At 46.1% G+C, this 27,393-nt stretch overlaps 1 protein-coding gene across 5 annotated transcripts in view; it reads left to right on the top strand.

The window, feature by feature from the left end:
• Positions 1 to 27,393, top strand: part of Fhod3 (formin homology 2 domain containing 3) — a 412,200-nt gene that overhangs the window by 359,254 nt on the left and 25,553 nt on the right. For all 5 annotated transcript variants that reach the window (XM_041660396.1, XM_041660395.1, XM_041660394.1 and 2 more), the window contains 3 exons: positions 5,204 to 5,482; positions 9,428 to 10,305; positions 20,463 to 20,621. In XM_041660396.1, coding sequence (XP_041516330.1) covers positions 5,204 to 5,482; positions 9,428 to 10,305; positions 20,463 to 20,621 — 1,316 coding nt within the window. The remainder of the gene's footprint in view (positions 1 to 5,203; positions 5,483 to 9,427; positions 10,306 to 20,462; positions 20,622 to 27,393) is intronic.

The following is a 27,393-nucleotide window of genomic DNA, read 5'->3' as shown; positions in this document are numbered from 1 at the left end:
AGCATAGCCCTTCCTCTAGCTGATACCTGGGAGGAAACCATCCCATTGTCCAGGGCCCATCTCTCACCTGCCCCAGATAGTCCTAGGTTATAAGCAGTCTTCCCCCATGGAGGACTTCCATCTCTCACCTGTCCCAGGTAGTCCTGGGTTATGAGCATTCTTCCCCTGTGGAGAGCTTCAATTTTTCACCTGTCCCGGGTAATTCTGGGTTATGAGCATTCTTCCCCTGTGGAGGTTCCTTGACTGGCATTTGCTTCTTTCTAGTCTTCATTTCCAGTCTCATCATTTGCAGGGTTGCTACCTGACTCTAGTCCATTTTGATTGGAGCTTCACCCTTATGTCTAAGCCTAGCTGTTCCCACAGGAAGCATGCTCGACCTGACAGAGGCGTAGACGGGGAGCTTGTAGACAGCATAACACATGCTTGCTCTCTACCTAAAGCAGCCGTCACTGCCCCTCAGGCAGGCTCTCAGGTGCTTTTCTAAGCACATAAGGCCAGTAGTCCTAGCCCTAGATAGCTGGCCAAGTCCTTCTGACTGAGCTGAGCCAGCTGAGCAGCTCCCACATAGCATGCGCTCCAGGCTTCTGTGTGCGCTCTTCTCCCTTCTCACCACAGTGTCTGCCTCTTTAACTCCTCCTCATCCTCCGAGACTGCTAAAATGTCTTTTTGGAACGGGGACTTATAGATCCCATCTGGACTTCATGAAAGTGCCTTGCTACCCTTTCCCAGGGCATCAACTTCCCGGGGCATGGTGCTCTTGATACTGAAACATGCATCATGATGGTAGAAGTTTTATATTGTGTAGTAGGAACTAAATGGCTGGCATCATGCCATTCCCATGGGGCAATAGGACTTTTGTGCCTTGCCGTGCAAAACTTTAGGATCTCTTCTCTCTCACCCTGTGCAGTTATCATTGGTGTCACAGTGCAGCTGATTGGGCATCACTGTCCATGTCACCACCGACACTACTGTTGAACTGGAGAAATGCTTGTTAACTACATGAACTTGGGGTAGCCCGGAGGCAGAAACACTTGTTCTCATCCAAGGCATTGATGAAAACCTTTGTTTCCTGCAGACTACAGACTCCATGCCTCCTCTATGTCCTGAAGCCTCTGGAATAGAGGATACTTCTCCTATTTATCCACAAGGCAAGAGGCCCTTCAGAGGAAGAGTAACCCCAAAACAATGGCTGTGTGTATGAAGAGAGGCATTGCTAAGAGACGCCCTGATTAAAGAGAGTGAAAAAGAGGACAGAGAATACGGTGGGATTTAGTGTTGTGTCTCGGGGTCATCGTAGGTACTTGACCAGGAGTGACAGGAACTTTGTGAGGGAATGCTGGTTCCTGCACCAGATAGGGCTTCTCAGATGAAAGAAGAGAAGATGTGGTCCTTAAAGAACGTTTGCCCTAGCTGTGGCTCGGTTTAAGATGGCTAGAGAAGGGGGTCTACCATGACCTGCTGCTCCCTCCCGGTCTTCCTGTCATCTTGCCCAGTGACCTCCTACACACACACACACACACACACACACACACACACACACACACACACACGAGCCTGACTTCCCAAACAAGGCTCTCTAGCCAGTGTCGTCACTGCGTGGTAAACTTTTGAAGGCAGGGGGGCGACAGGGTTGAACATCACTGGCGGCTCATTGCATGCTCCTAGGAACAAACCTCCATTCTTGTTTGCTGACTTGAGTCTTAATTCGTTGCTTGTTTTGTTTCATGTGGACGAGTATGAGCAGTACTTAATTAGCTCGTAAATTAGTCAGGACAGCCCCACATGCTGCAGCTTTCTAGCCAGACCCTATGGACACTGAGGTGCGTGTTCTAGGCAGGAGGTGACTTTGAAGATGATGGCCTTCCTACAACTCATGAGAAGAAAGCCCCCAATGTTTGGAATCACAGATCAATGGCCCAGCCTCCGTGCAGTTAGGTTCTGGCATGCTGGGGTGGCATTATGTTGTTTCTTCCCAGGAGTGCGTGGCTCATCCAGACCTAGCACATCTGTTACCACATCTGTCCAGACAACCCTTGGCCAACCCGGGCCTGAGTTGTTGTCTGAGTTCTGTGGGTTAAGCGGGATGAGACGGCACAGGTGGTCCATGCCAGCTACAGTCGGGCAGCAGCAGCCATGCGTATTCCCTCTCCTTTGCGGGGTCTCTAGGGGCTGGGGAGCTGTTCTAGTCCACCCTGCCAGGGGCAGAGTCACTGGAAGACACCCTTGTCCAGGTCCCCCACATGCTTCACCATGAATGCCCAAGTGCAGGCCACATGCTAGGCTGTCGCAGACACATTTTCATTTGATGTGGGTATTCTGAAGTGCGTGTGCATGTCCACATATGCTTTCTGTCAGCCCCATCATGACACCACCATTGCTCATGCTCCCTTTTGGCCTGGCGTGTAAAGCTCACAGAGGTTTGTCTCTTTCTGCTAAAGACTGGATGTTGAATTAGCATCGAGATCCTTCCACCCCAAAACAGGCTTCTCGGGAGGCCATACTGAGTCTTTCCCAGGATATGTCCTAAGCTTTGCCTTTACGAGACAGTGCAAGGCATGCCTGTTCTCAGGTGTGTGAGCTCGAAGGGCTGTGCTTTTTGGCTTCCTTCTGCTATCGGCCCTAACATCTTTGCTTGGGAAGTTGGCTGTCTGGGACAGCCTCTGGGCTCTAAAGCAGGTTCCTGTGCTAAGTGAGAGACCCCAGGGATAAACATATGGCAGGTCATCCATCAAGCAGGGGGAAGAAACACACTATCCCACCCCAAATTCATGCCTGAAGGCCACTGTGGGGTCCACACAGGACCCTGGGGTCCACACAGGGTGTTTCTCTGGTGGCTGGGAAGTGTCCAGAGTGTAAGAAAAGGCCACAGTTCTTCCCTTGCCCTTCCTCTGCCCTTCTCATCCTTCCTGCCCCTACCCATCTCCTTGATCCATCCCAGCATAACACAGGTACCAGACAGGGTAGGGTGCTGTCCCCAGTGACTCCTGGCACAGTGACTTCCTGCTAAGAAGCTGATGATGGTTGAGTCTCTGCCCAGTGAAGGCCGTTTTTCCTCCTGCTAAGAAGCTGATGATGGTTGAGTCTCTGCCCAGTGAAGGCCGTTTTTCCTCCTGTGGTTAAGGCAGAGCTTGGCTCACCCACAGGCTGAGAGGCCAACCCTAAGTACCCTGTGGCTACCTCTCCCCCACCCTGAAGGCAGCAATATGTTCCAAAGAGGGGGTGGGAGAAGGGAGAGGGAGGGAGAGGTTTCTTTCAGTCTTGCCTGAAGGTCTTCATCAACTTGAGTGGTGTGGTGTATGTGTGTATGTCTCTGTGTGTCTGTGTGTCTGTTTGTCTGTGCATGTGTCCCTAGACACTGGCAGTTTTAGCACTATAGCCTCATGCAGGGGGTTGCTGTCAGGAGGGACCCGACCTCATCTGGCCTATCCATATGGTGTTTGCCTGGAGGTTTTTGTATTTTCAGTCATTTTGTTACTTGTCCAAAGCTCAGAGCTGTGTGAGGCAGACAGCCATTTCCCTGCACCCTGGAGCAGCATGTGGCTGGAAACGGGCATTTTACGTTGGCACTGGCACCACGTTTCTAGTCTCCACAGGTTTACGTGGCCTCTGCCCACGAGTGGCCCTTTTATTGCAGTTTTTGTTGTGTTTTCAGAGTCTCACTGTGTAGCCCGTGCTGGTGGGGAACTCACTGCGTAGCCCTGCTAGCCACAGATTCTCAGGGGTACCAGGATTACATAAGCCACCATACCCAGTGCTTTTCTTATAAGCAAGCTAATTTATTTTATTTTATGTGTATGAATATTTAGCCTGCATGTATGTTTGTGCACCGCATGCATGCCTCTTGGATCTCCTGAAACTGGGTTTTCAGATGGCGTGAGCCACCATGCGGGTGCTGGAATTTGAACCAGGTCCTCTACAAAAGCAACAAGTGCTCCTATTTATCAAGCTATCTTTCCAACCCAATACTTACTTCAAAAGTATTTTTATAAGCAAAGTTGGAGCTTATTAAGAAAGGGGAAATATTTTTAAGCATAGGGAGAAGAAAGAAAGATACCTATGAAAAGAACATTTGTGTAGACAAGAGTGCAGGCCTGGGCTTCTCAAGGGTGAGACACCAAATGAGTCCGTGAAGCAGTTTTTGCAATTGAGGGCTAACTTCACACCGTGGGTAAGCAGTGTGTAAGCAAAGGGGGATTGGCCTTGCTGGGCTAACCCTTAGATGTACTGGCATTTCACCTGTATTTTAATAAATAAAACTAACCTGAAGGTCCGGAAAGCAAAAGAGCCACTTACTGGCTCTTACCTACCTCAGGCTGAAACGGTGATCCTGTCTCCAAGAATCTCAGACTAAGACTGTGACTGAGAGTTATCTCCTCCCGTTTTATAATCCTCTTTAGTTCTGGGATTAAAGTCATGTATGGCAAACTAGTATGGCTACCGTGATTAAAGGTGTGTGTTATTATGGCTTGGTCTGTAAGGCTGGCCAGTGTGACTGACTTTTCTGAACCTCAGGCAAGTTTTATTTATTAAAATTCAAATGCAATGCCCCTACACCTAAATGTCAAAAAGCTTTGGGCTGCAGCTTGCTAGTCAGCTTGGTTTAGTGTGGGTTCTGCTGTTTCCCTCCCAAAGACCGTGCATTCCATTCTGTGTTTGATTGAAAATGGTACCTGCATATTGTCTTGTAGTTTCCCAATTCGGCTCAGCTGGGGTCGTGGGGTCAGCTGGGCCTTGATCTCCAGGAGACCTGGGAAGACATCTTCCAGGTTTGCTCAGTGTGACTTTGTAGACCAGGTCCCTGTTCATTTTTGGCTGCCAGCCAGGGTGTCCTGTCAGCTTACAGAAGCCACCTGTATTCCTACCACATGGCCCGTTTCATCTGGAATGCCGGTGGTACATGTGGGGTCCTCAGGTTTCTAAGCCTGCTGGTACTTTTGTGCTGCTGTTTGGGCATCTCCAATTTCAGAGGCTCCCCTTGCTGGGGCTGGCTTGCCTGACTCCTCCACATTTTAAGGTTCACTGAGTGGACTCGCACGCCACCTGCGCAGTCCTGGTCAGAGAAGCAGACATTAGCTCAGTAACCGCAAGGAGTCTTGGGGCTACTCTTAGACCTTGCCCAGTGGAATCCAACCCAATTCTTGTGTGACTCCTGCGCCCCAAAGAAATCTGTTGTTGATATAATCTCTACTCTTGTCTTCATCAGTGAGCGATAAGGACCACGAGCCTGAACTGGAGGCAGAAGCTGGGCAGGGTGCTGATGAAGCCAGCCGGGACATAACCTCTGCCCACCAGGGTGCAGAGAGCCAAGAAGAGCCGGCGCTGGAGCTGGAGCCTGAAGAGAGAGCCTCGCTGAGTGAAAAAGAGAGGCAAAATGAGGAGGTGAACGAGAGGGACAACTGCTCGGCCTCCAGCATCTCGTCCTCCAGTAGCACCTTGGAGAGGGAAGAGAAGGAAGGCAAGCTGTCTGAGGACAGGACGACAGGTAAGTGAAACCCCTTCTCCACGTGCCGGTGTCCTGCTGGACAATAACCTGGCCACAGGCTAGCCTCCAAGGTGACCGGCGGGAAAGGCTCACTCCCTCCTCACCTGCCGCCTGTCTCACAGTGACAGCGAGTCAGAGTTCTGGCTCTGCGACCTCCTCCCGTGCTGTGGGATCTCTCACTCCCACAGGTGCTGAAGGAGGTCCACACGTCAGAACTGTGCCGAGGACTGAGATGTGGAAAAGAAACCACTCGTTTCCTTTGATCTGTCTCAAGGCCGATGATACCAAATGTGGCCCTTTCCAGTTCCCGATTGGTTTCTTGTCATGTTGTCTGTTCCCTTAGAAGACTTGTTGGAGGGAAGTGTATAACACTGCCACCAAAATAGATTCAGCAAAGAAATTGATTGAGTACTTGTCAAACAGCATGCTTAACAGTGCATGGAGGAGAATTTGACAAACTGGACCAGCACATACAGGCTTTAGGTGTAGTGTTACACATTGTACTTAGACCCGCTCTTTAATGTAACCTATGTGTTTTCCTTATATTACTCTGTCTTTTTGGTGTTACACTCTGAAATCCATTCCTTTCGCTTATGACTGAGATCTTTACAGTCAGGGACCAAGAAGAAAGCTAGATTGTGTATCTGGCCGCGAAGGACCTCACTGGGTCTTTAGAACTTGGTTCAGAGGGTAATTCGTACTACCAGTGACAGCACTGGGTTTGGTTTTCTCATCCATGACTTGTGGTAAAGTATAGCATCCCTTACTAGTGAAGGCACGGACTATGCTCTGACTTTCTTTTAACCACACATCAGAGCCCACACTCAAATCCCAAGGTTCCCCTTGCCATTCCATGCCATGAGCCAGGAATTGATACTATAGTCTCTGAAGCCCAGAAGATTTAGTGAATGAATGAAACTATTCTCTTTCCCAACAGATCCATCAATGACCTAGTCAAAATAGTTACTGCCTATGTTTTTCCCAGTTAGAACATGCTACTGAATTTGACTTTACAAATGATTTATCACTATGATGTAACAAGACTCGAAGACTATTAGTGTATATCTTAGAACGTATTGCACTAAAGAGCTTGTTTATTTGAATACATATATGCTGAGAAGTACTATTTAGTTTCCTCAAAATAGTATTATAGTTATTTCTAAACACTAGATGTGCTACTCAAGTTTAACAGAATTACAATCACAGTGTCAGGGGGTAAGATAAATTCTGGGTCGCTTTAGTACTAACCGATTTTCGTGTATTATGAGTAGCGTTATGAGTTATTCATCATAGTTGGGCTCAGCAGCCTAAAACACATCAACAAGTTGGATTAGGAAAACTAAAACAGGGAACAGAACTTTCTTGGATCTGAGCATGTAACATTCTTCCAAAAAAGGAAAACTGCAAAAATGGAACCTCTGAGCTCCCAGAGACCGACTATTAATTTTGCACAAAGAGCAAGTGAGATCCAAGTGTATAGATGCAGAAACTGGAGTTCCTGGAGACTCCTCTGCATCCCTCCAGGGTTGGGAAGATCTGTGGAAATTTACTGTTCCTGAAATTCCACAGTGTTCACAGTCTCCTTAGCAGCCGAGTCAAGGCCACTCTGTCATGACAGCTTTTGCTATTCCTCAAAGTCACCAAGACAATTAAAATTAGAGACAATTTAAAATGTCCCAAATCCTACTTTTAGCACCATTGTATCTGTTACTAAGAAGTGAATTTGAAGTCACCCAAAGTAAAGCTTGGAAGAGATCCAACTCATTTCAGGCACCTTTCTTCTTGTTTTGTGTGTTCAGCTCTGAACATATTTATCATATTTTGCTATATGATACTTGATGATCAGCTGGATGAGAGCTGGGGATATCTGTCCTGCTCACTGTGAACCCTTATTTCCTAGCTGTGTGCTCAGAACACAATCTTCCCAGAGGTTACTGAGAAGAAGCTTGGGGGTTGAAATGAAAGTCTCAATGCTATCTGACAGAAGGTGGATGGAGTAACTTATATTGTTAAACTAGTACTAGTAGACTGGAATAATTTAGGGGTGTTTATTGTAACACATGGAACAACCACTAAAAATAATATGTAGAGTCATTACTTTAAAACACTATTTAAAACAGGGTGAACTAAAAAAACAAAACAAAACAATGTTCAAGCAACCAACTGGAGACCAAGGGAAGAAAAACAAAAGGAATAAATTAACAAAACAACACATTTAAGTCCTAACATTTCAGTCATTAGTTTACATTAAAAGATTAGCAGTGGATTTTTAGAAACTCACCTATTGTATGCATCCTATACAAAACCATTTTTATTGCAAATTTTGTATACAATATACTCTCATCATGCTTTTCTCTCCCCCAACTCCTCCCAGATCTCTCCACCCCCTCAATCAACCAACTCCCTGCTCTTTCTTTCTCTTTCTCGTTAAAAAAAGAAACAGGCAAACAAAAGACTCACCCCCCCCCAAAAGAAGCCAACAAGAAAGACACACATACACCCCACACACACCCCAAATATACACAAGACTTAAATGAGTAAAGAAATAAGCAAGAAGACCAACTTTTTAAAAACTAACCACCCTGTTATCATAATAAGAGAAGTCAGCATTTCCCAAACAATGGAGAAAGAATGTGACCATCTCTTGGGAAAGACCGGCGGCTTATCTGCTATCAAAGCAGTATCCCTGTTTGCAAGGAGAGCCATGCTAGTTTGAGCTGGGATTGAGCAAGAGAGGGGCGTGGGGAGCAAGGCTAGCTTCTGGCTGTGGCAGGCAGGAAGGTTTATCAGCAGGATGCCTGGATGCACTGCCTGGGAAGGATCACAAAGCAGATGGAGCAGAGTGAGTAAAACAGTGTTTAGAAGCAACATTATCTTAAAGGAAAGGATCAAAAGTTGGGAGAGTGGTGGAGATGTAAGAGGAGTCAAGAGAGGTTGTAAGATGGGAAAAAAATGATTAATATCAATGCCAAAGGAAAATTCTATGGGATGGGAGGGGTGGAAAGGACCTAGTGGGAGGAGCAGGAAGGATCTCCTGGGAGGGGCAGATAGGACCTAGTAGGAGGGGCTGAAAAGACCACCTAGTGGGAGGAGCAGGAAAGACCAGCTAGTGGGAGGGGCAGAAAGGAAGGACCTCCTGGGAAGGGCAGATAGGACCTAGTGGGAGGGGCAGAAAGGACCTAATGGGAGGGGCTGAAAGGACCTAGTGGGAGGGGCAGAAAGGACCTAGTGGGAGGGGCAGGAAACACTGATGAGAGGGTCATGGAAGAAGCAGGGCAGAGAATTACCCCAGTGCTGTCCTAATACATACGTAGAGTCGTACTAAGGGACAGTTGTGGACTGTCACGAGAGAAAGGCTGTGACTGAGTTCACATGCAGGTAGGAGGCTGGAGGTTGAATGGCAGACCCCTTCGGACCTCATCTGTTAAACTGGTAAACTATAGAAGCAAGACAACTCAGAGGATGAGCTGTACAGGCAAGTGAAGGGAAAGAGGGGCCGTGGGGAAGCATTTTGGAGGAAGTAGCATTAAGTCCTCTAGAGATGAGACTGTGAGCTTGAACTGATGGCCTTGTGTAGAGCCAGGGAAGAGATGTCCTTCTAGCGCTTAGTTGCCTTGGACCAGGCGGGTACTTCCTGCCTTCCCTCGTCTAGATAGGACGGACATCCCTTAGCCATGGTGGAGGTAGATTCTGCCTTCCTGCCACAGCAGAAGAAAGGGAGGAAGTTACATAGTGCAGGCGGAAACCAGGAGTGCATGCATTTGGAAGAGTCTGGAGACCCGGAGTGAGTCCTCGGCTGTGAACATCTGCTTTGATTACCTTGTTTTTCTCGCGTTTTCTTCAGAGTTGCTCCTGTGTGTTCACCTGTTTTCATGCATAACTGGTTTTCTTGTGGAATGGAGGCCCTGCCCTCTTTCTTATCTCTTCCTTCCCATGTCCTTTCAGGTCTATGGTCCACCAGCCTTCAGGATGTGGGTGTGAATGGGCAGTGTGGCGACATCCTTACCAGCAAAAGGTTCATGCTGGACATGCTGTATGCCCATAACCGAAAGTCCACGGATGGTGAGGAGAAGGATGATGGCGAACCTGGGAGGGCTGTGCAGGAGGTGGAGGCAGTGGCCAGTCTCGCCACCAGGATATCCACCCTGCAGGCCAACTCTCAGGCCCCAGAGGAGAGCATCAAGAGAGTGGACATTGGCTGCTTGGACAACCGGGGCAGTGTAAAGGCCTTTGCTGAGAAATTCAACAGTGGGGACCTGGGGAGAGGGTCCACGTCTCCCGAGGCAGAGTCTCAGGACAAGGTCCCAGACACGACCCCTACGCAACTGAAGACTGAGTCTGACTACATCTGGGACCAGCTGATGGCCAATCCGAGGGAGCTCAGGATCCAAGACATGGATTTCACTGATCTGGGGGAGGAAGACGACATCGATGTTCTAGATGTGGACCTTGGCCCCCGTGAAGCCCCAGGGCCACCCCCTCCACCCCCTCCCACCTTTCTGGGTTTGCCACCCCCACCCCCTCCGCCGCTGTTGGACACTGTGCCTCCCCCACCAGTCCCCGGTAATTTATTGGCTTCTCCTGTGTTCAGCACTCCTCAGGGCTTAGGGTGGTCCCAGGTACCCAGGGGTCAGCCAGCATTCACCAAGAAAAAGAAGACTATCCGGCTATTCTGGAATGAAGTCCGGCCCTTTGAGTGGCCGAATAAGAACAATCGCCGATGCAGGGAATTCCTGTGGTCAAAACTGGAACCCATCAAGGTGGACACTTCCAGACTAGAGCACCTGTTTGAGTCCAAGTCTAAGGAGCTGTCTGTCACCAAGGTAGGCTGGGCCCTGGCATGTTCTTGATTAGCAGAGGAGAAGAGCTGGACAGGTTGGTTCTTGACGAAGCATGCTCGTTTGCGCTGCTTTAACTGTTTGGTAAGCAGTCCATTGGGATAAGAAGTCTAACTTTTCTGATAGTATTCCTTGGATCTATGGTACATCAAAAATGCACAGTAGCACACCAGATTACCCATGAAAAAAGCAAAATGGCTAATTATGGATGGCCCTGTAGCCCAGGAGCAATATCAGTGCTCTCCTGAGGAACTGAACCTCTTTGCTTACTGGGTGCACTGAATGTACTCATATAATGTCACCTCAAGTTCGGGATCATAGAAGCACTTTAAACTTAGCTGTAGCCACTCAGTGATTTTTAGAGATGATAATTTAGTCTCTTTGGATAATTCTCCGAGCCGACATACTGAATCTTATTTTCTATGAGTTCATGAGAACCTGCAGGCATTACTGTTGCAGTATTGTTAATGCTGGTTTTATATACAATTATTCATGGGGAGCATAATAAAATGATTGGACATAACACCATGGTCAGCAAATTCTGATATATAAATTGCACAATGGATCGTATTTCCCACAGGGAAGTGCTTCAATAATGCCTCCATTTTGTATCTCAGCCCACAAAATGTGTGAGTCAGGGTATAGAGAACATTAAAAACAGGCTAGAAGCTACCTTCTCTTAGGAATTTGGGGTATGAGAAAGTACTCTCTAAAGTCTAATGTAGACAGGCGCAGCATGGTGTCATCGAGAAAGCGTATGCCCAAGAACCGTGCAACTGAGTCACCCGAACAATTGCAAAAGTTTTTAATGTTTTAAGTAACATTTTTGATTTTATGCTGAGCCAGATTCATAGCTATTCTGAGCTACAGGTTGGACACCTGCAGTGGAAAAGATAAGTAAGGGCTTGTCACTGTGAGTCAATTGTAGTCCCAGGTCGATTCAGCCATTTGTCATATAAATGTGAGCTGAGTTGGCCTCTCAGACTTAAGAGTCAGGTACCAGTTCTGAAGACAAGACAAGGTAGCAACCTCAGGGTTTGCGTGCGTGCGTGTGTGCGTGCGTGTGTGTGTGTGTGTGCGCGCGTGCGCGCGCGCGCGCGCACGCGTGTGTGTGTGTGTGTGTGTGTGTGTGCATGTGTTTCTATGGAGATGCCATGGCTGTTGGGTGATGCTGAGGGACCAGCAGGGGGCTAGTCATTGGTCAGTCTTCTTTTAAGTCCATGTGGAGATTCTTAAACTCCTTGCCACCCTTTGCCACTGGTGTTCATCCCCATGTCTGTTTCCCCAGGTTTGGAGAAGGTGTGACTTTTAATTATTTCTTGCCTCAGAAGCCTCCTTAAGTCAGAATTAAAGCTTCTTTACTTTAAAAGTCAATTCCTAAGCTTTAATATAAGCTCATCAGTCCAGTTCTTTTGGTTTAAGCAGGCCTAGACCTTGTTCTTTCCAGAACATGTCACTTGGGGATGAAATCTTAAACATCTACTCTCAATGTACCCATGTCCTGACCTCTTCAGGCTGATATCACATAGCACTTGAGTGCCCACATGTCCTCTCCCACTTCGTACAGTCAACCTGGCCTTGTGGAGAAGGCCAGCTGAGCGTTAGCTGGCAGCCTGCAGTTGTCAAGTATTCTTATGACCCACCTCATGCACTGTGCCGGATCCACTAATGAACTGGCCTCCTCCTCCTGTGCTCATTTGGCTAGCTCTGCTGCTGGCATCCTGGAAGTTGTTCGTACCCTGGAGGTTGTTGGGGGGAGGCTGCCCGTGGCCTCAGGACAGAGAAGGAAAAGGGCAGCAGGTTGGTAGTGAAGCCATGTTTTACTTCCCTTGCGGTGAGCTTAAGTTTCCACGAGAAGACTTCCAATGAGTCTGTTGCTTCACCCATCCCCCTCCTCTCCTGGTTTCACTGTGGCTGATCTGGTCAGTGAAAAGACACTGGCTTCTGTCCTTTCTCTAACCCTGAGTGTGTTCTTACGTGTAGTAGGGACCACCTCTGAAAATACGGAAAGGCCTTGCTAGTGGCCAAATGTGTGTTTAGGTTTGGTAAAGTGGGGACCTAGGACAATAGTCACCCACACTGGCGGGTCCAACATCTTAAGATCACATGAGCTGCAGATGGAGCCCATTTTTAAAAATGTGCAACTTTGCTGAACATTTACAGAATGTTTCCTCGTCATTATTTCTAAAACAATACAACAGCTAGTACGTGGCATATGCATCGTGATAGGTACTATTAATAATCCAGAGACGATTTAGAGCACTCTAGAGGGTTTCAAGGGTTATATACAAAATATGTAAAAATCCATTTCATGTGAGGCAGTTGAGAATTATTGTACTCTCTGGTGGTCCTGTAACGAATCCCTTAGGGACACCAAGGGACAGCTAAACTGAAACATTTATTAAATTGCTTCCAGAATGTTCTGCAATGAGACTCAGGAGCATATACCTTTGGGTGTGTGTTTGTGTGTTAGTGCTTGTTTGATTATCTTCAAAAAGAAAAGGAAATCTGAGCAGGAGCTAATTTTCAAAATGTTACAAGAAATGAGAATGCAAATTAATATTAGACATCACGCTGGAGAGGTGGATCCCGTGTGTATATGTTGCTAATTCCGATCTAACCGGATTCCACGTCTGGTTTTGATCGCTGACTGAGATTTCCGTGCAGCACAGCTGTAAACAGGCACTTCCGAACCCTGGCGCAGGAGAAGGTTCTCATTACAAACAACGGTCTACAGCAAAATGAAATTGACTCCACAAGATAATGCGAAACAAAGGAAAGTGCTTTTAGTTTCTGTTGGAAAGCTGACACCAGACCAAAGCAGTAGGGCATGGCTGTGATTAGCCAGTCACCCCCAGCCCAGATTCACGTGTGAGAGCCAGTGCCGGGGGGGGGGGGGGGACCACTTAATGAACACGAGGAGAGCAAAAGATGCCTTTCCTTCCTGGTTTCTTTACTAGTTTGTGGAACAGAGCCCACTTTGCTGACTTGGCAGCAAATGTGTTCACGGAGCTCTTCAGAGCATGCTGCTCATTGTGTTGTGTGGCGACACGAGCCCTGGGTGAAGCCTTACCATGCCGTATTCTTGCTGCTGCTCTGGGATGTGGTGGTGGATGTGCAAATGATTCCAGAGAACTATGTCAGGTAGAGTCCCCAAAGCGTCTGGACTCGACATGAGGAACCCTGTGAAATGTCCTTACCAATTCTGTTGTCCAATCAGGGGCTGGAAGACCCCGGATACTCTCAAAGGACACCTTCTTCATACCCCAACTAACTACCAGACCAAGGCAAGTTTGGAGAAAGCAAAAACGAGGCAAGGAGAGGACCCGTTTTTGCCTTTGAGGACACGGTGGTTTCTTGGGCTTATTTGGGGCAGGGTCTCCAGATGGAACTAGAGAAGTTTGCTTGGTTCTGTGTAGTAGGTACATTTCTATTAAGATACCATGATCAAAACAAACCATAGAATAGAGAATTTATTTGGGCTTCCAGTTCCAGAGAGTCAGAGTCCATGATGGCAGAGCAAAGATAAGGAAGCAGGGACAAGAAGCTGAGGGCTTGAGCTGCAAACACAAAGCAGAGAGCAAGCTGGAAATGGTTAGCCCCAGCGACAAGCCTCCTCTTAAGGCCACGCCTCCTAAACGAACCCAAGCAGTACCACTAACAAAACCAAGTACTTAAATAAATGCCTGGCATTCACATTGAAACTACCGTTTGCCCTGAAGTTTCTTAGTATATCAGAAACTACTATCAGAATTTTTAAAGAAATAGAGAGATAGAGATTTAATTGGCCAAGGTATAAGCCTCAGCCTGGGTGATTCTGCTTGTTTTGCGCCCCCCCCCCCCTCACACGTGTAGCCCTGGCAGGCCTGGAATTTACTGTGTAGACCAGGCTGGCTTCAACTTTGTAGTTGACCTTCCTGTTTATGTTGGGATTACAGGTCTAGGCTAGATGATTTGTAAATGCCGCAGAGATTATGGAGTAGGCCCACAGTTGTAAGCCCCTGCTTTAACGTGGCCTTTGAGCATGGCCTCCTGCCCCGATCTGGCCTCTTCCCAGAGAAGTAAAAAAAGTCTCCATGCTTCATATTTGGAATACAAAGAAGTTCGTTATGTTCTTAATGTCAACAACAGGAACCCCAAATTCTACCTAGAGATTAGAAACACAACGTTTTCCTCCTGTGGTGCTACCACAGTTAGTAACTGAGTCTGTGTGCTCCCTCTGCTTTCAGTGATCGGAAAGCACAGATTATCTTGTTGTTTAGCCGTTGGCCTCAGCCATCGGAGGCTCCAAAGTATGGGGAAATAATACTTTCCCCTTAATAATAAGGCAAGCCTGTTCTGGAATGGAAAGAACTCTTTTCTTTCACCCTCCCGTTATTTTTTTTTTAAGACAGTCTTATAATTCCTTACTGGATTCAAACTCAAAACAATTGCCCTGTGTCAGCCTCCTACCTACTGGGGTTAAAGGCACGCACCACCATGCCAACTAAAAATCTTACTCTTAACTAATGAGGGCTTTTTTTTTTTTTTGCCTTAATGTAGACTTAGGTTTTCATTTGTTTTTATTTTTATTTTTTTTTATTTTTTTGCTGGAAAGCTCTGCTGTGTATTTCTTTATTGTTCTTGCAGAAAGACTGGGAAAATTCTAGCCTTCTCTTCCTTGTGACATCTGTATCGTTGCACCTTGTAACCTTGTAGCTGTCAGTTTCTCAAGGGAGAGTTTTGAAAATATGTTGTGGTGTCATTCTTGGCGGGTGAGCAGGGAGTCGGGAGGCATGATTTACCATTTCTAGAATGGCCATGCTGAACCAGACCCAGACCCGGGGTCTCCAGCGCTGCTGCCAAGCTGCTCGCGCAGAGGCCAGTTGCCTTTCATGGAAGTGCTCTCAGACCCAGAGACATTCTTCAAGACTCAGGGAGTTCTCCAAATGCATCATGTCCCTAGACGAGTTTCTATTTTCAATCGCACCTCTGGGGTGACAAGTTCAGTGTGTTCAGCGTTCATTTTTTAAACATTTTGATCCTCTGTTCCTAATAAAATGACTCTTTAAAAATTCAAGAGGGTGAGCTCAAGACATAGCTCAGTAGTACAGTGGTTGCCTAATGTATGCAAGGCCCTGGGTTCTATCCCCAGCAAAGGGGGGACAAAGTCAAAGAAGTAACCTGTTGTGTCAGCATGTTAACAAACTTTAGGCGTAATGAAAGCTGTTTACTGTTTAAATGTCTTTCTGACTTTTCTCCCTGCTACCTGAATCTTCATCCTTCTGTTTTCCAAAGCTGAATGACTCAGAGGGGAAGTTAGAGCCTTTTCCTTTCCCTGGAATGTTGACTGAAATCAGGGTGCAATCACACTTGCATGTGGCCTCATACCCCCATAACCGTTCAGAGTCGAGTTGAGTCCTTATCTGCAGCTTCAAAACATTGGCTTTTAGGGATAACGGACTGACCTGCTCTTAAGCCCAGATTCTACATCTCTAGCCCAGGAAGCATCAGCCATCTGTCTCTGCAGCGAGCGCCCTTTTCGGCTAAGCCTAGCATGGCTTAGCTACTCCAGTCAATATTTACATTACCTTATGTGACTTTTTACTCTCTGGGAAGCAGATGTGCAGGCCTCTGGCTCTAGGAGGTGGACCCCTAGCCCAGGTAGCCAGCCACCCCCTAGGGCTGCAGTGAACAGCTGTCTCCCCTGGCTCATAGTCTGTGCCCTGAGCTTCAGCAGTGATCAGTCTCTGCTCAGGTGGCTGCCTCCTTTGCTTCCCAGAGGTCCTATAACTCCTTTGCACTAGTGCTGTCTGTTGAAACCTCATCCTAAAGACATTTAGTTTCGTCTTCTTATACACTGGACCCTCACCTCTCTGGGACAGCTTGAGAGAAAATGTTGTATTGCCCTCCTGTGTTCCTTCCCGTCTCTTCTCTCTGAGGTCTCTGTTCCCCTGGACATACAGGAGACCCTCTGATTCTCTCTCATCCATCTTGGCATGTTTGACATCTCACCCTTTCCCTGCAGGGTTTCTGGTCAAGAGCAAAACAAATGAACAACAAGCCCTGCAGGGCCTCTAGGCCTGAGGCAGGTCTCCAGAGACCGTCCTGGGGGCGGGGTGGTAAGAGGAGATGGAGGTTCTCAAGGGAGGACCTTGCCTTAATAGGCTTTCTGGAGCTAAAACAGCCTAGAGACTTTTCAAGGTCTCTCCCTTCTGAAATAAACAAACTGCCTTCTCCCTTGAACCCTTCGGTGGACACACTTGGGAAAGTAGCATGTTCCAACACTGCCCCGCAGCTGTTTCCCTCACAGGGCCGCACGCCTGCTATGCAGAAGCAGATGCACCCTAGAGATAGCCCTGTTTTCACGTCTTGTCACTGTAGTTGAGACCTCTATGCCTGGAGCCTGGGCAACAGGTACTTTCTGCTCCAGCATTCCTGCCACCCTGACCATTCTTGACACTTGCTGAAGAGGAGGGTAGAGGTTGGCTGTCTTCCATCTTTGATGAAGGACTAAGGCTGAAACCATCCTTCCTGTGGCCTAGAACAGCATTGGAGGCCTCCTGGTCCTCCGGGGATGGGGGGGGATGCTCTTTTCACACTCGGACATGAAAAGTTCTCATTTGAGAACTAGACACCCAAAAGAGATAGCAAAGAGGGACAGTAAATACATCTGTAAAGGCAAGCAGCCAATTGGAAAAGAGACTCTTAGTGCCCAAAATCTGTTATCCCAGATGCCAGGAGGTTGACTGAGAGAAAAGGGCCATGGGTTAGAGAACAGCTTGGGCTGCAGAGTAAGTTGAGACTACCTAGAGAAATCTTATCAGTTAAACCAAATCAGAACAAACAGAACGGACTGCTGGAGAATTAGACTGGTCTCTAAACCTCTCGTGCAGTGTTCAAGCGTTGATCTCACTGTCCACTGATGTCTTGAGACAGCCGTCAGCAGAGATGGGCATCTGCCATATAGCAGTCAGGAAGGCAGGGGCTCCTTAGGTGTGGCCTCGTCCTTTTCACTGTGCCTCTGTGCTTGCTTTCTCCTTGACCTTTTCCTCAGAAGGAAGATGTTAAGTAAAAAATAAGAAGAGAGGTGGCTCCACTGGCACAAGAAATCAAATTAGGTCAAATCAAACCAAATCAAAATGCCCATCGTTTTATTAAGAATGACACTCGTGCGTGGCCAAGTACATGGCGGGGAGACAGGAAAGCAGGGAGCCCATGCAAAACCAGAACCACCAGTTTCTCCTCTGGGAGCCCATTTAAATACCCTCTGGGAGTGGTCCTGACCCTTCCCAGGGAGGGGTCAGGAACTGGCCTGCTGGGATTTGGAGTCCAGACCAAAGCAACTCCAAGGCCTGGAGGCTGGGATGGATGCCAGGGGCTGGGAGCTACGCTCCCAACTTAACAGAAGACCTCAGTGGATCCTCCACAGTCATGCTGCTGCTCACTTGCCGTGTTCAACCTGACTTTGTTTCTTGTTTTGGTTACAGGCTAGCTGCCATTCTTTCACGTTAGGTTTTGGTTCAGGGATTTCAGTCTTGGCGAGGATGACTGGGGCTGTGCTGTATGAGCCTTTCTGTACCATTGTACCGCACAGCTCTTTCAGTCCCGCTATCTCAGCACACCGGCTGACTGGCTCAGTAGTGCATAAAGCTCCATGGCCATTCAGAAAGAGATTATTAGTGCTTGACAAAAGAATATTGGTGGCTGGAGAGATGGCTCAGCAGTTAAGAGCACTTGCTGCTCTCTCAGAGGACCTGGGTTCAGTTCCTAGCACCTACTTGGTAGCTCACAACCATCCATAACTTCACTTCCAGGGAATTCAGTGCCTTCTCTGACACCAAGAATACAATACACGTGGTAAAATGTATACACACAGGCAAAATAGCTAGACAGATAAATAAATATAAAAGAATTGTAAGATATATTGTTGAGCTTGAAATGATTATGGTCTTTTATTAACTTTAGAATGGATTTTTAAAATCTCAAAACAAATCTTACTAGAATTTTGATAGAATTATTATTCCTTTGAGAGAGGTCGTATTGGTCAGGGTTCTCTAATAGCACAGAACTGATAAGATGATGTATGTTCCCACCGCCTCTTCCCCAGGCTGGGATGGTCTCAGTCACTTACTTCATGAGGAAATCTACATGCGTTGATTCCCAAACACATATTTAAGGACCTAAAGTAGCAGTTAAGTTTGAGGACCTGGGAGGGTCTGTAGAGCCATGATCTGATTCTCCTTTTAGACCACAGCTCTGCTGTTGTCCCCGTTGAGTGGCTCATCTGCCCCTGGGCTCAGGCAGCTTCAAAGGGGCAGTCCAGAGGGCACTTGTCTGCAGGTGTGGTCAGAGTTCCTCCCCAGGCTGGCCTGGGAGGTCTTTCAGGACATAGTCTCATCTAGCCTCATCACTGACAGCTCTCAGCCTGAACACAAGGGTATCTTTTTTGCTTGCTTTCTCCCTGGAGCCTGGCAGAACCCCAGAGACCGTAAAGGCGCAGTTGGAGAGTCACTGCTTACAGACCTGGCCTTTTCTAGACACAGCAGCTGCCCTGCCGTTGGCATCCTTGCTTAGTGAGCAGCGCCCACCATCACTGGCTGCGTTTTCTTTAAGAGAACCCCCCCGACCTTCATCTTTGCCACCCTCAGAGGGTCCCAACTTCCCAGATGCCTTTCCACCAAGGGAACCTGAGCAGTTGTCGAGGCTCGTTGGACCAGTCTCCTCCCACGTCCCTCCATTGCCACCTACATATGACTTCCTGACATCTGAAGGAGAAAGTGGAGACTGCTTGTGTCACAGTCTGTGATTATCTGTCAGGACAGTCATGATAAAATACCATACCCCAGGCTGGAGAGATGGTTCCTTTTGTTGCTCTTCCAGATGAGTCAAGTTCAATTCCCAGCACCTACATGGCAGCTCACAACCATCATACCTCCAGTTCCAGGGGATTTGACACCCTTTTAACTCCACAGGCACCAGGCTTACACACACTACACATACATATATGTATACACACACTACACATACATATATGTATACCATTAATACCCATGAAATAACTAAATATAAAAATATTTTAAATACTATATACTCAGTGGTTTAAACAACAGGAATTCATTTCTTACAGTTCCTGAGACTGTGGAGTTGAAGATCAAGATGCTAGCCAGGTTAATTCTGCTTTCTTCCTGACTTTAAGATGTCGTCCTTCTTGCTGTGTTCCCATAAGAAGAACACCAATCCCATTGTCAAGATTCCATTCTTACCACCTTACCTAAGCCTAATTCCCTCCCAAGCCTGCGACCTTTGATACTAGATTCTACCTTTTTGGCTATCATGGGGCCAACGTATGTTTGGAGAAGGGATACAAACATTGAGTTTGAAAGGCACATAGAGTTCCAGCCCTATGCTAGCCATCATCTTGAGGTAGGCCCAGGGCGTGCCTCTGAAGAGCACCCATGCCATCAGGAAAGCCCCATCAGAGGGTTTTACAAGGCTGCTAGGACACCTCTGCTTCTCTGCCGTCCTCTTTGGCCTGTTCCTACTTACCACTCATACCTCTTCTTCTGCACAGGCCCTTTCTTTCCTCCTCCACCCTCCAGTGGATAGCTGTATGATGGTCACATGGACAGGAAAGATGGGCACACTCTGCTGTGAGGGGTGCAGGACATTTGGGTAGTAAACGATGCCCTGGGGAGATCCAGGGACCCGAGGACTAAAATGACACAGCAGCCACACAAAGAGGATGTCCTCCCTGTCCCCTCAGCCCCTGTGTTTATTCACTGTTATGGGCACACTGCACACACTGAGCCAACAAGACGCATCCAAATGCTTCACAGCACGCAAGAAAGGAACTCTAAAATGGTGGGGGAAAACAGGTTTTGTTCTTGCACAAAATGTTTTTCCTATTGAAAGAAAATCAATTTTATTTTGTAATGTAAAGGCTTGTAAAGTTCCATTGGAGGCAACTAAGTGCCTGAGCCTTGATCTTCCACTTCCCCATTCTCTTCCTATGCTGAGTGGCAGCCAGTTCTTCCCCGAGCTGAATTTGGGCCATTTGCTTTCTCTTTTAAATAAGGAGTGTGTCTGCTTTTAGTAATGAAACCCAGGAAGGACCCAGGATGATACACTAATCTTTTGACTTTCCTTGTTTTATCACAAAGAAAACAGCTGCAGATGGTAAAAGGCAGGAGATCATCGTTCTGGATTCCAAGAGGAGCAACGCCATCAACATCGGTCTGACAGTGCTGCCCCCTCCCAGGACTATCAAGATAGCCATTTTGAACTTTGATGAGTATGCCTTAAACAAAGAAGGGATCGAGGTAAGCCGGGTTCTATGAAGCATCGTTAGCGTTGCAAAATGTGCATCACATTAATGCATTGAATATCACTTTGGATGGTTTGTAATCTTTTTTACTCAACTGAACTCTGAAATATGTTAATGATTCTTAGATGTTTATCTGGGATGCGGAGATAAGCCCCTTTGCCTGTGAAGTTCAAAGATCTTGGCTCACTTATGGACCCCAGCTCTAACCAAACATTTCTTACCTCAGAATGAAAAAAGATCATCACGTCCTCCATATGAGGATGCTTAAGTCTCTTCCATGTCATGTCCATATGTCTAGGAACACTTAGGAATTGCAGTCTTTCATGTGGTGCTGAAGCCCACATAAAGGACATTGTTTTGATCTAATAAAAGATGTGATTTGGAGCTAGGGAGGTGGCTCCCTTACCATACACAAATCCCAGTTTAATCCCTAGCACTGCATAGTGTGAATGTGATGGCACCTGATGTGGTCTCCGAGCTTGGTAAGTGCAGGCAGAAGGATCAGAAAAGTACAAGGTCATCCGCAGTGGCACAGGGAGTCTGAGGCCAGCTTGGCTTCCATGAAACCCTGTGTTAAAAGGAAAAATAAACAGATATGTTTAGTTGGATCATCTGGAGAACAGAGCAAGCCTACTGAGGCTTTCATGCTTGCTGATATGAGAAAGCCTATCATATTGCACCTAACGTGCCACAGTTCCTGTCCTTGCATGTGCTTATGCTCTCCTGCCTCTGTGGGATGGTGCTGGATTATAGCAGGTGAAACCTGTTATCCTCATGATGGAAAAGGGAAGGAGCTACTGGACACTCTACAGATTGTGCCAAAGGGTGATATAACCTGGAGACATCTGGGTGTGGATAAGGCGTCTGGGGACACTGCTTTGTGGTCTCAGGTGATCCATCCTTCTATTGGTAAGAGGCCTTCACATCTGAGGTTTATTCAAACATAGTCTTGTTTGGAAAACTTCAACGTGGATGGAACCAGTGAAGCCTAACTCCAGAGGGAGTGCAAGCCTTTGTCAGGAAGGTCCCCCGAGAGGAAGCCTTGAGCCATGGTGTTAGACTCATCTACAGTCCTGGGTAGAGGAGAGGGCCGTGAGCAAACAGTACCTGCAAGGTTTGGAGCCCAGAAGACCGTGCACACCTTGCCACTTAGGGAAGAAGAGATGATAACAAGAAAAACTATCCACTGAAACAAGTACTTGGTTGAACATACTTTGCCAAGCTCATGACTATCCAGGAGGTGACTTGCTTGGAAAAATAGTTCCATTAGGATGGGCCATCAGTCTTCTGACTGGTATTCCTAAAAGAGGAGGGACATTTGGATACAGATAGGTGGGAGTGCCACTTGCATCAGAGAACAAACAGGGAGGTTCGCAGACTGGAAGTCCATGAGGTGACAGAGAAGGATGTTAGAGTGACATGCTTACAAACCAAGGGATGCCAAGAGTTGTGTTGAGTATCAGAAGAGGCAAGGAGACGTTCTCCTCTCCAGCCTCCGAAGAGAAATTGTGGGCTTCCCACAACCTTGATTTTGAATATTATGAGAGAATAAATTTACGCTGTTTTAAGCCACTTGACTTGAACAACGTTGTTACTTTGCCAGCAATAGGACATGCAACCAGTATAGCAAATGCTAGTGGTACCTACCCACCTCCACACTGACCCACAGCCAGAAATGTCTCCACACACTGCTAACCTCCTCAGGGAGTGAAAGCATCCCAGCCAAGAAGCCCTCATTGGAGCTGCTTCCGTATCCTAGGACTATGCTTATCCCTCAGCTGTTCTCAGGCAGAGCTGTGAAGACCATGGCAATAGGCCTCTTATAGAATGGGAAATGCAGGAGCCTCTGTCCTCTCCTGTTCATGACCACTGATGCCAGCTGCCTGAGGGGTATAAAAGATATACACTCATGCACGAGGGAGGACCCAAAGCTTGTTCTGGACTCTTGCCGTTCAAGAGTTAAAATGAGACCGGGAAGAAAAAGCAGTTGTCAACTTGCAGACCTTTGCTAATAAGATTTGCAGTTAATGCCCTCCGGCCTTCAGCCAGACCGTCTGCTTCCTGGACACACACATTATGTCACGGCATCGCAGCTTCATAGGGCGACTGGAAAGCTCTGTGTACCAAAACACAATTAGGATGTATTAAGTGACATCCTGGGCCATTGCCTAGCAACTTGCGGTATGAGTCTGGATTTGTCATACAAACCTGAGTAATTAACTCCATTAAGGAAGTGGCTTTCAGATGAGTATTAAACTGGAGGAAGTTATTTTAGGGTCATCTCTAGAGAGCATCTGTAATACTTTTTTTTCAAGTAAAATGCAGAGAATGATCACAAACAGAAGCCGGAAGACATCGCTTCATTGCTTTCCTTTTCCTCCTCTGCTTTTCTGAGTTTTAAGGCATAGTCCACTTAGAAGTAGGACAATACAGTTGTCTCTCATGGCATTTAACGTATCTCACTTTGGCTGTCAGATCCAGCAGAAATTTCCTTTAACTGTTTGGGCCACAGTGTCATTCTAAGGAGTTTATATGGCCTAAGACCCGTTCTTAGCTGACTTCATAGGTGCTGGATGTAGGTGAGTCTGCTCGTGAGCTACATAGCTGGCTCAGGGAACCAGAATGCATTGACAACGGGACCCAGCTGTTAATAGTGTTTGCACCTGCAGATGAGTATCCCTGGATGATGGAACCCCTGCTAGGACATGAGGCAGCCCCAGTAGCTCTCCGGCTCTGCTTGGGAGAGCTTCAGCCTAACCTCCAGCAAATTGTTTCTTCTCTTCTGGGCACAATAGTCTCTTGCCCCAGTGTGCTGCCCCAGAGTGCTCACAAGAACGAAAGGAGATATCATCAGGGCTGCTTTTTAAGTTGCTTTTGGAGAGAAGTGCAGGGAGAGAACCCATTTTCTCAGTAAATGCAGACTGTCAACAAACTAACCCCAGCCAAACTTTCCCGAGACCCTGATGCTCGACCCAAACCTTTGTAGTATATTCTTCATTGCCATAGCAAGAATTCTGCCAAAAACAAGTGAAATCTTATTTGCAGGTAAATGTAATGGCCTAGCATTTAGGTCCACAATAAAGGATATGTTTGCATTGTTTTCCTTTGGAGGGTACCTTCTGTTATAAAAACATGTGTAGTTATTGTAGTAATACAGAACAGTGATTCTCAACCTGTGGGTTGTGACCCCATCAACAAACTTGCATATTTGAAAATATTTATATTATGATTCCTAACAGTATCAAAATTATAGTTATGAGGTAACAACAACAACAAAAAATCTTAATGATTTCTGGGGGAGGGGCGGTTACCACAGCGTAACTGTGTTAAAGTGTTGCAGCATTAGGACGGCTGAGAACCATTGATCTAGAAAGAAGTAAACAAACAAACAAATATTTGGGCTATTACATTTTGGTTTTGTTAGATGTTCCTTTCCTTTCATAACCAAGTGATAATTCAGAATAGCATCAAAGAAACTATAAACTATAAACATGGCAAGAGTCTGACATCAACCCTGCCTCTGCTCGCCAGAGGTGACTGACCTGGTCAGCTGTCCTGTAGCCTCTTTATTGACAGTGGTATACGGAATGAGAAAATAGACTAGCAGGTATCTGGTGAGCTCAGAATCCTCCGTGATGAAGAAATGGTTTGAAATAGAGAAGTAAAAAACAAAGGAAACACCATCAGTTCCTTCTTCAAAGGGAGAAAACTTGCAGGAACTTGTCTCCTGAAGGCTCTACTAGGTGTTGGCAAGCTTTTGTTTTGAAATTACTGTTGTGCCTAGAACAATTTAAGCATTATGAAAATTAAAGTATACTTTTTTACTAAATACTTTAAAAACTAGTCACGGTCCAACCATAGATGTTTTCCAACAGTGTTGTCTGTCTGAATTGTTTGGATAAGTGTTTTTTAAACACTATATTTGTGGTCAGTGTGACCTAGAGAATTTTGGCTAAATCTCTCCTTATACTCAAATTCTGCACACATAGCCTCATCCTGGAGCCGCAATGAAGGACAACTTGGCAGGAGATGTGCCTGAGTGTTTGCCAGGTGTCACCTTCTGCAGCCTCGCTCTGCAGTTTAGAATATAGCTTCAGTATAGCTGTGCTTCTGATACGCCGAGGCCAGTCCTCCCTGCCTGTTACGATGCATCAAGCTCAAGGTTGCTTCTGCTCAGATATACCCAGATGCATTGCGTTAGCATGTGCATATTTAATAGCAGCAGTTAATTTTATAGTTGTGATTTTAAACATTTTTGGAGTCGATATAGTATAAAGTTTATGTATCTGGATTCCTGCAATCTGGATTGAAACCCTCCCATCTCCCTTGCTGCCCTTCTGTAGTCCCAGCCTCTGGCAAGGAGAGATACATTTTCCATCACTGTGGTTGTGTCTTTTGGAGACTGCCATATGGACTCTCACCATGTAGAACCTGAAGAGATCGTCTTCTTTCACTCAGCATGACAGACAGCCTTGAGAGTCATCAAAGTATCATAGGCTCAAGAGCATCTTGATGTTACCACAGACAACAGTTCTCTTTGGGGATGTACCACAATTGGTTATCTGTTTATCCACTAAAAATAATTTGCTTGACCCAGCCTTGGTCCATTATGAATAAAGCAATTGCCAATATTTTGATAGTTTCCTGTGACTATCAGGTTTCATATTTCTGGAGTACATGTCCAGGAACAGAATGGCAAGGTCATAGGGTCCTCTATGTTGACAAAATAAAGCTTATGTTTTCATTCTTTTTACAGTGAAAAAATTTAACTAGGATACAGTTTATCAACTCCTTATCGGGGATTTTTTTTTTTGTCTACCATGGGTCACAAAAATTTTCTCCTGTTTCTTTCCATAATTTTTATGATATTACATTTTCCTTTGAAACCCATGACCCATGTTGAGTTTCCTTATGTATATAAGAGAATTAAGCTGAGGTTCATTTTTCTCAAATATGGAATGTAGTTGTTTCCACAGCACTCGTTGGAAATTCTGTCCTCTCTGTTGAATAGTCTTCCACTTTGTCAGAATTAACAGACTGTATTTGTGCCCCGTGTCTGTGCTGTTCTGCCTGTTGATACAAGTATTTGTCCTAATTACTATGATTCTATAGTTCTTCGAGTTGGGTAGAGTGATACTTCTGAGGTCACCTTTCACCATGGTTCTTCCATTTCTTCTTCCTTACTATGTAGCATCTAGGTCCAGCTTGTCTGTGTCTATGCAAAGTCATGTTGGCCTTTTGGTTGGAACTGAGTTAAACCTATAGATCTGTCTGGGGAGACAGCATCCTGACTATAAATCTCAGCCCATAAGCATAGTATCCCACTCCAATCACTTAGATCATCTATGGTTGTTTTCATTAGCATTTATATTTCCAACATGTAGAGTTTATAAATTATTTATTAGATTTGTCACTTGTATATTTCATCATTAATAGCACTTTAAAATTTACTCATTACTATGTACCAATAAAGTAGGTTTTGTGTATAAGCCATGTATCATGAAACATTGTTAAACTCACTTCTGTGTTTTAGAAACATTTTTGTAGGTGCTTATAATTCTTTACATAGATTATCATAGCCTCTGTGAGTATGGATAATTTTACCTTTTTCTTTCCTCTCTCTCTCATCTGTATGTTTCTCATGTGTATTTGTAGAGGGGAAGAAAGGGTTTCCAAACAGAGCTAAAATAGGAATAATGAGGATGGATAAGAATTTTTTTCTCTTTCAAAAATGTGATAAATTAAGCATTTGAACCTGTAAAAAATCAAACGGATTCTAACATCCTTTGTCCTCTTGGTATTTCACAATTGGCTTTTATCCAAAGCAAATAGAAGTAGAAAGATAATACTGTTAGTCACCTGGAAAAAGGGAAATAGACAAGATCACCTGACAAAATTGGGAGCATAGGGGTAGGGGGGAGTAGGGGCGATGGAAGGAGAAGGTGAGGGAAGAAGGGGAAGGGGAAGGATAACTTGAGGGAACGGGATAGTCAAGATGGTGAAAGACAGAGATGAGAGCAAGGAAAGAGATAGTTTGATGGAGGGAGCCATTATGGGGCTAGCAAGAAACCTGGCACTAAAAAGATTTCCAGAAATCCACAAGGATGACCCCAGCTAAGACCCTAAACAACAGAGGAGAGGGTGCCCAAACTGGCCTTGCCCTGTAGTCAGACTGATGACTATCTTAAATGTCACCATAGAGCCTTCATCCAGTAGTTGATGGAACAGGCAGAGACCCGCAGTGGAGCACTGGAACTGAGCTAACAAAGTCCAGTTGAAGAGTGGGAGGAATGAGAATATGAACAAAGAGGTCAAGACCATGATGGGGACACCCACTGAAACAGCTTACCTGAGCTAATGGGAGCTCATCAACTCTAGTCAGTCAGGGAAGGAAACAGCATAAGTCCAAACTAGTCCCTCAGAATATGGGTGACAGTTGTATGGTTGGGGCAAACTGCGGGGCCACTGGGAGTGGCACCAGGATTTATCCCTACTGCTTGACCTGGATTTTTGGAATCTATACTCTTTAGAATGGATACCTTGCTCAGCCTAGATATAGTAGGGAAGGCATTGAATCTTCCCCAAAGCAGTGTGCCTTACCATCTCTGAGGAGTGGATGGGAGTTGGGATAGAAGGGTTAGATAGAGGGAAAGGGAGGAGGGGAGGGAGTGGGAACTGGGATTGGTATGTAAAATGAAGAAAGATTGTTTTTTTAAAATAAATAATATATAAATTTTAATATAACAAAATACTGTTAGATAATACTG

This window comes from Microtus oregoni, unplaced genomic scaffold (assembly GCF_018167655.1).
Source record: "Microtus oregoni isolate MIOR12 unplaced genomic scaffold, Mior012 000011F_ref0000422, whole genome shotgun sequence".
Taxonomy (NCBI): domain Eukaryota; kingdom Metazoa; phylum Chordata; class Mammalia; order Rodentia; family Cricetidae; genus Microtus; species Microtus oregoni.
This window is presented reverse-complemented; position numbering and strand designations above follow the sequence as displayed.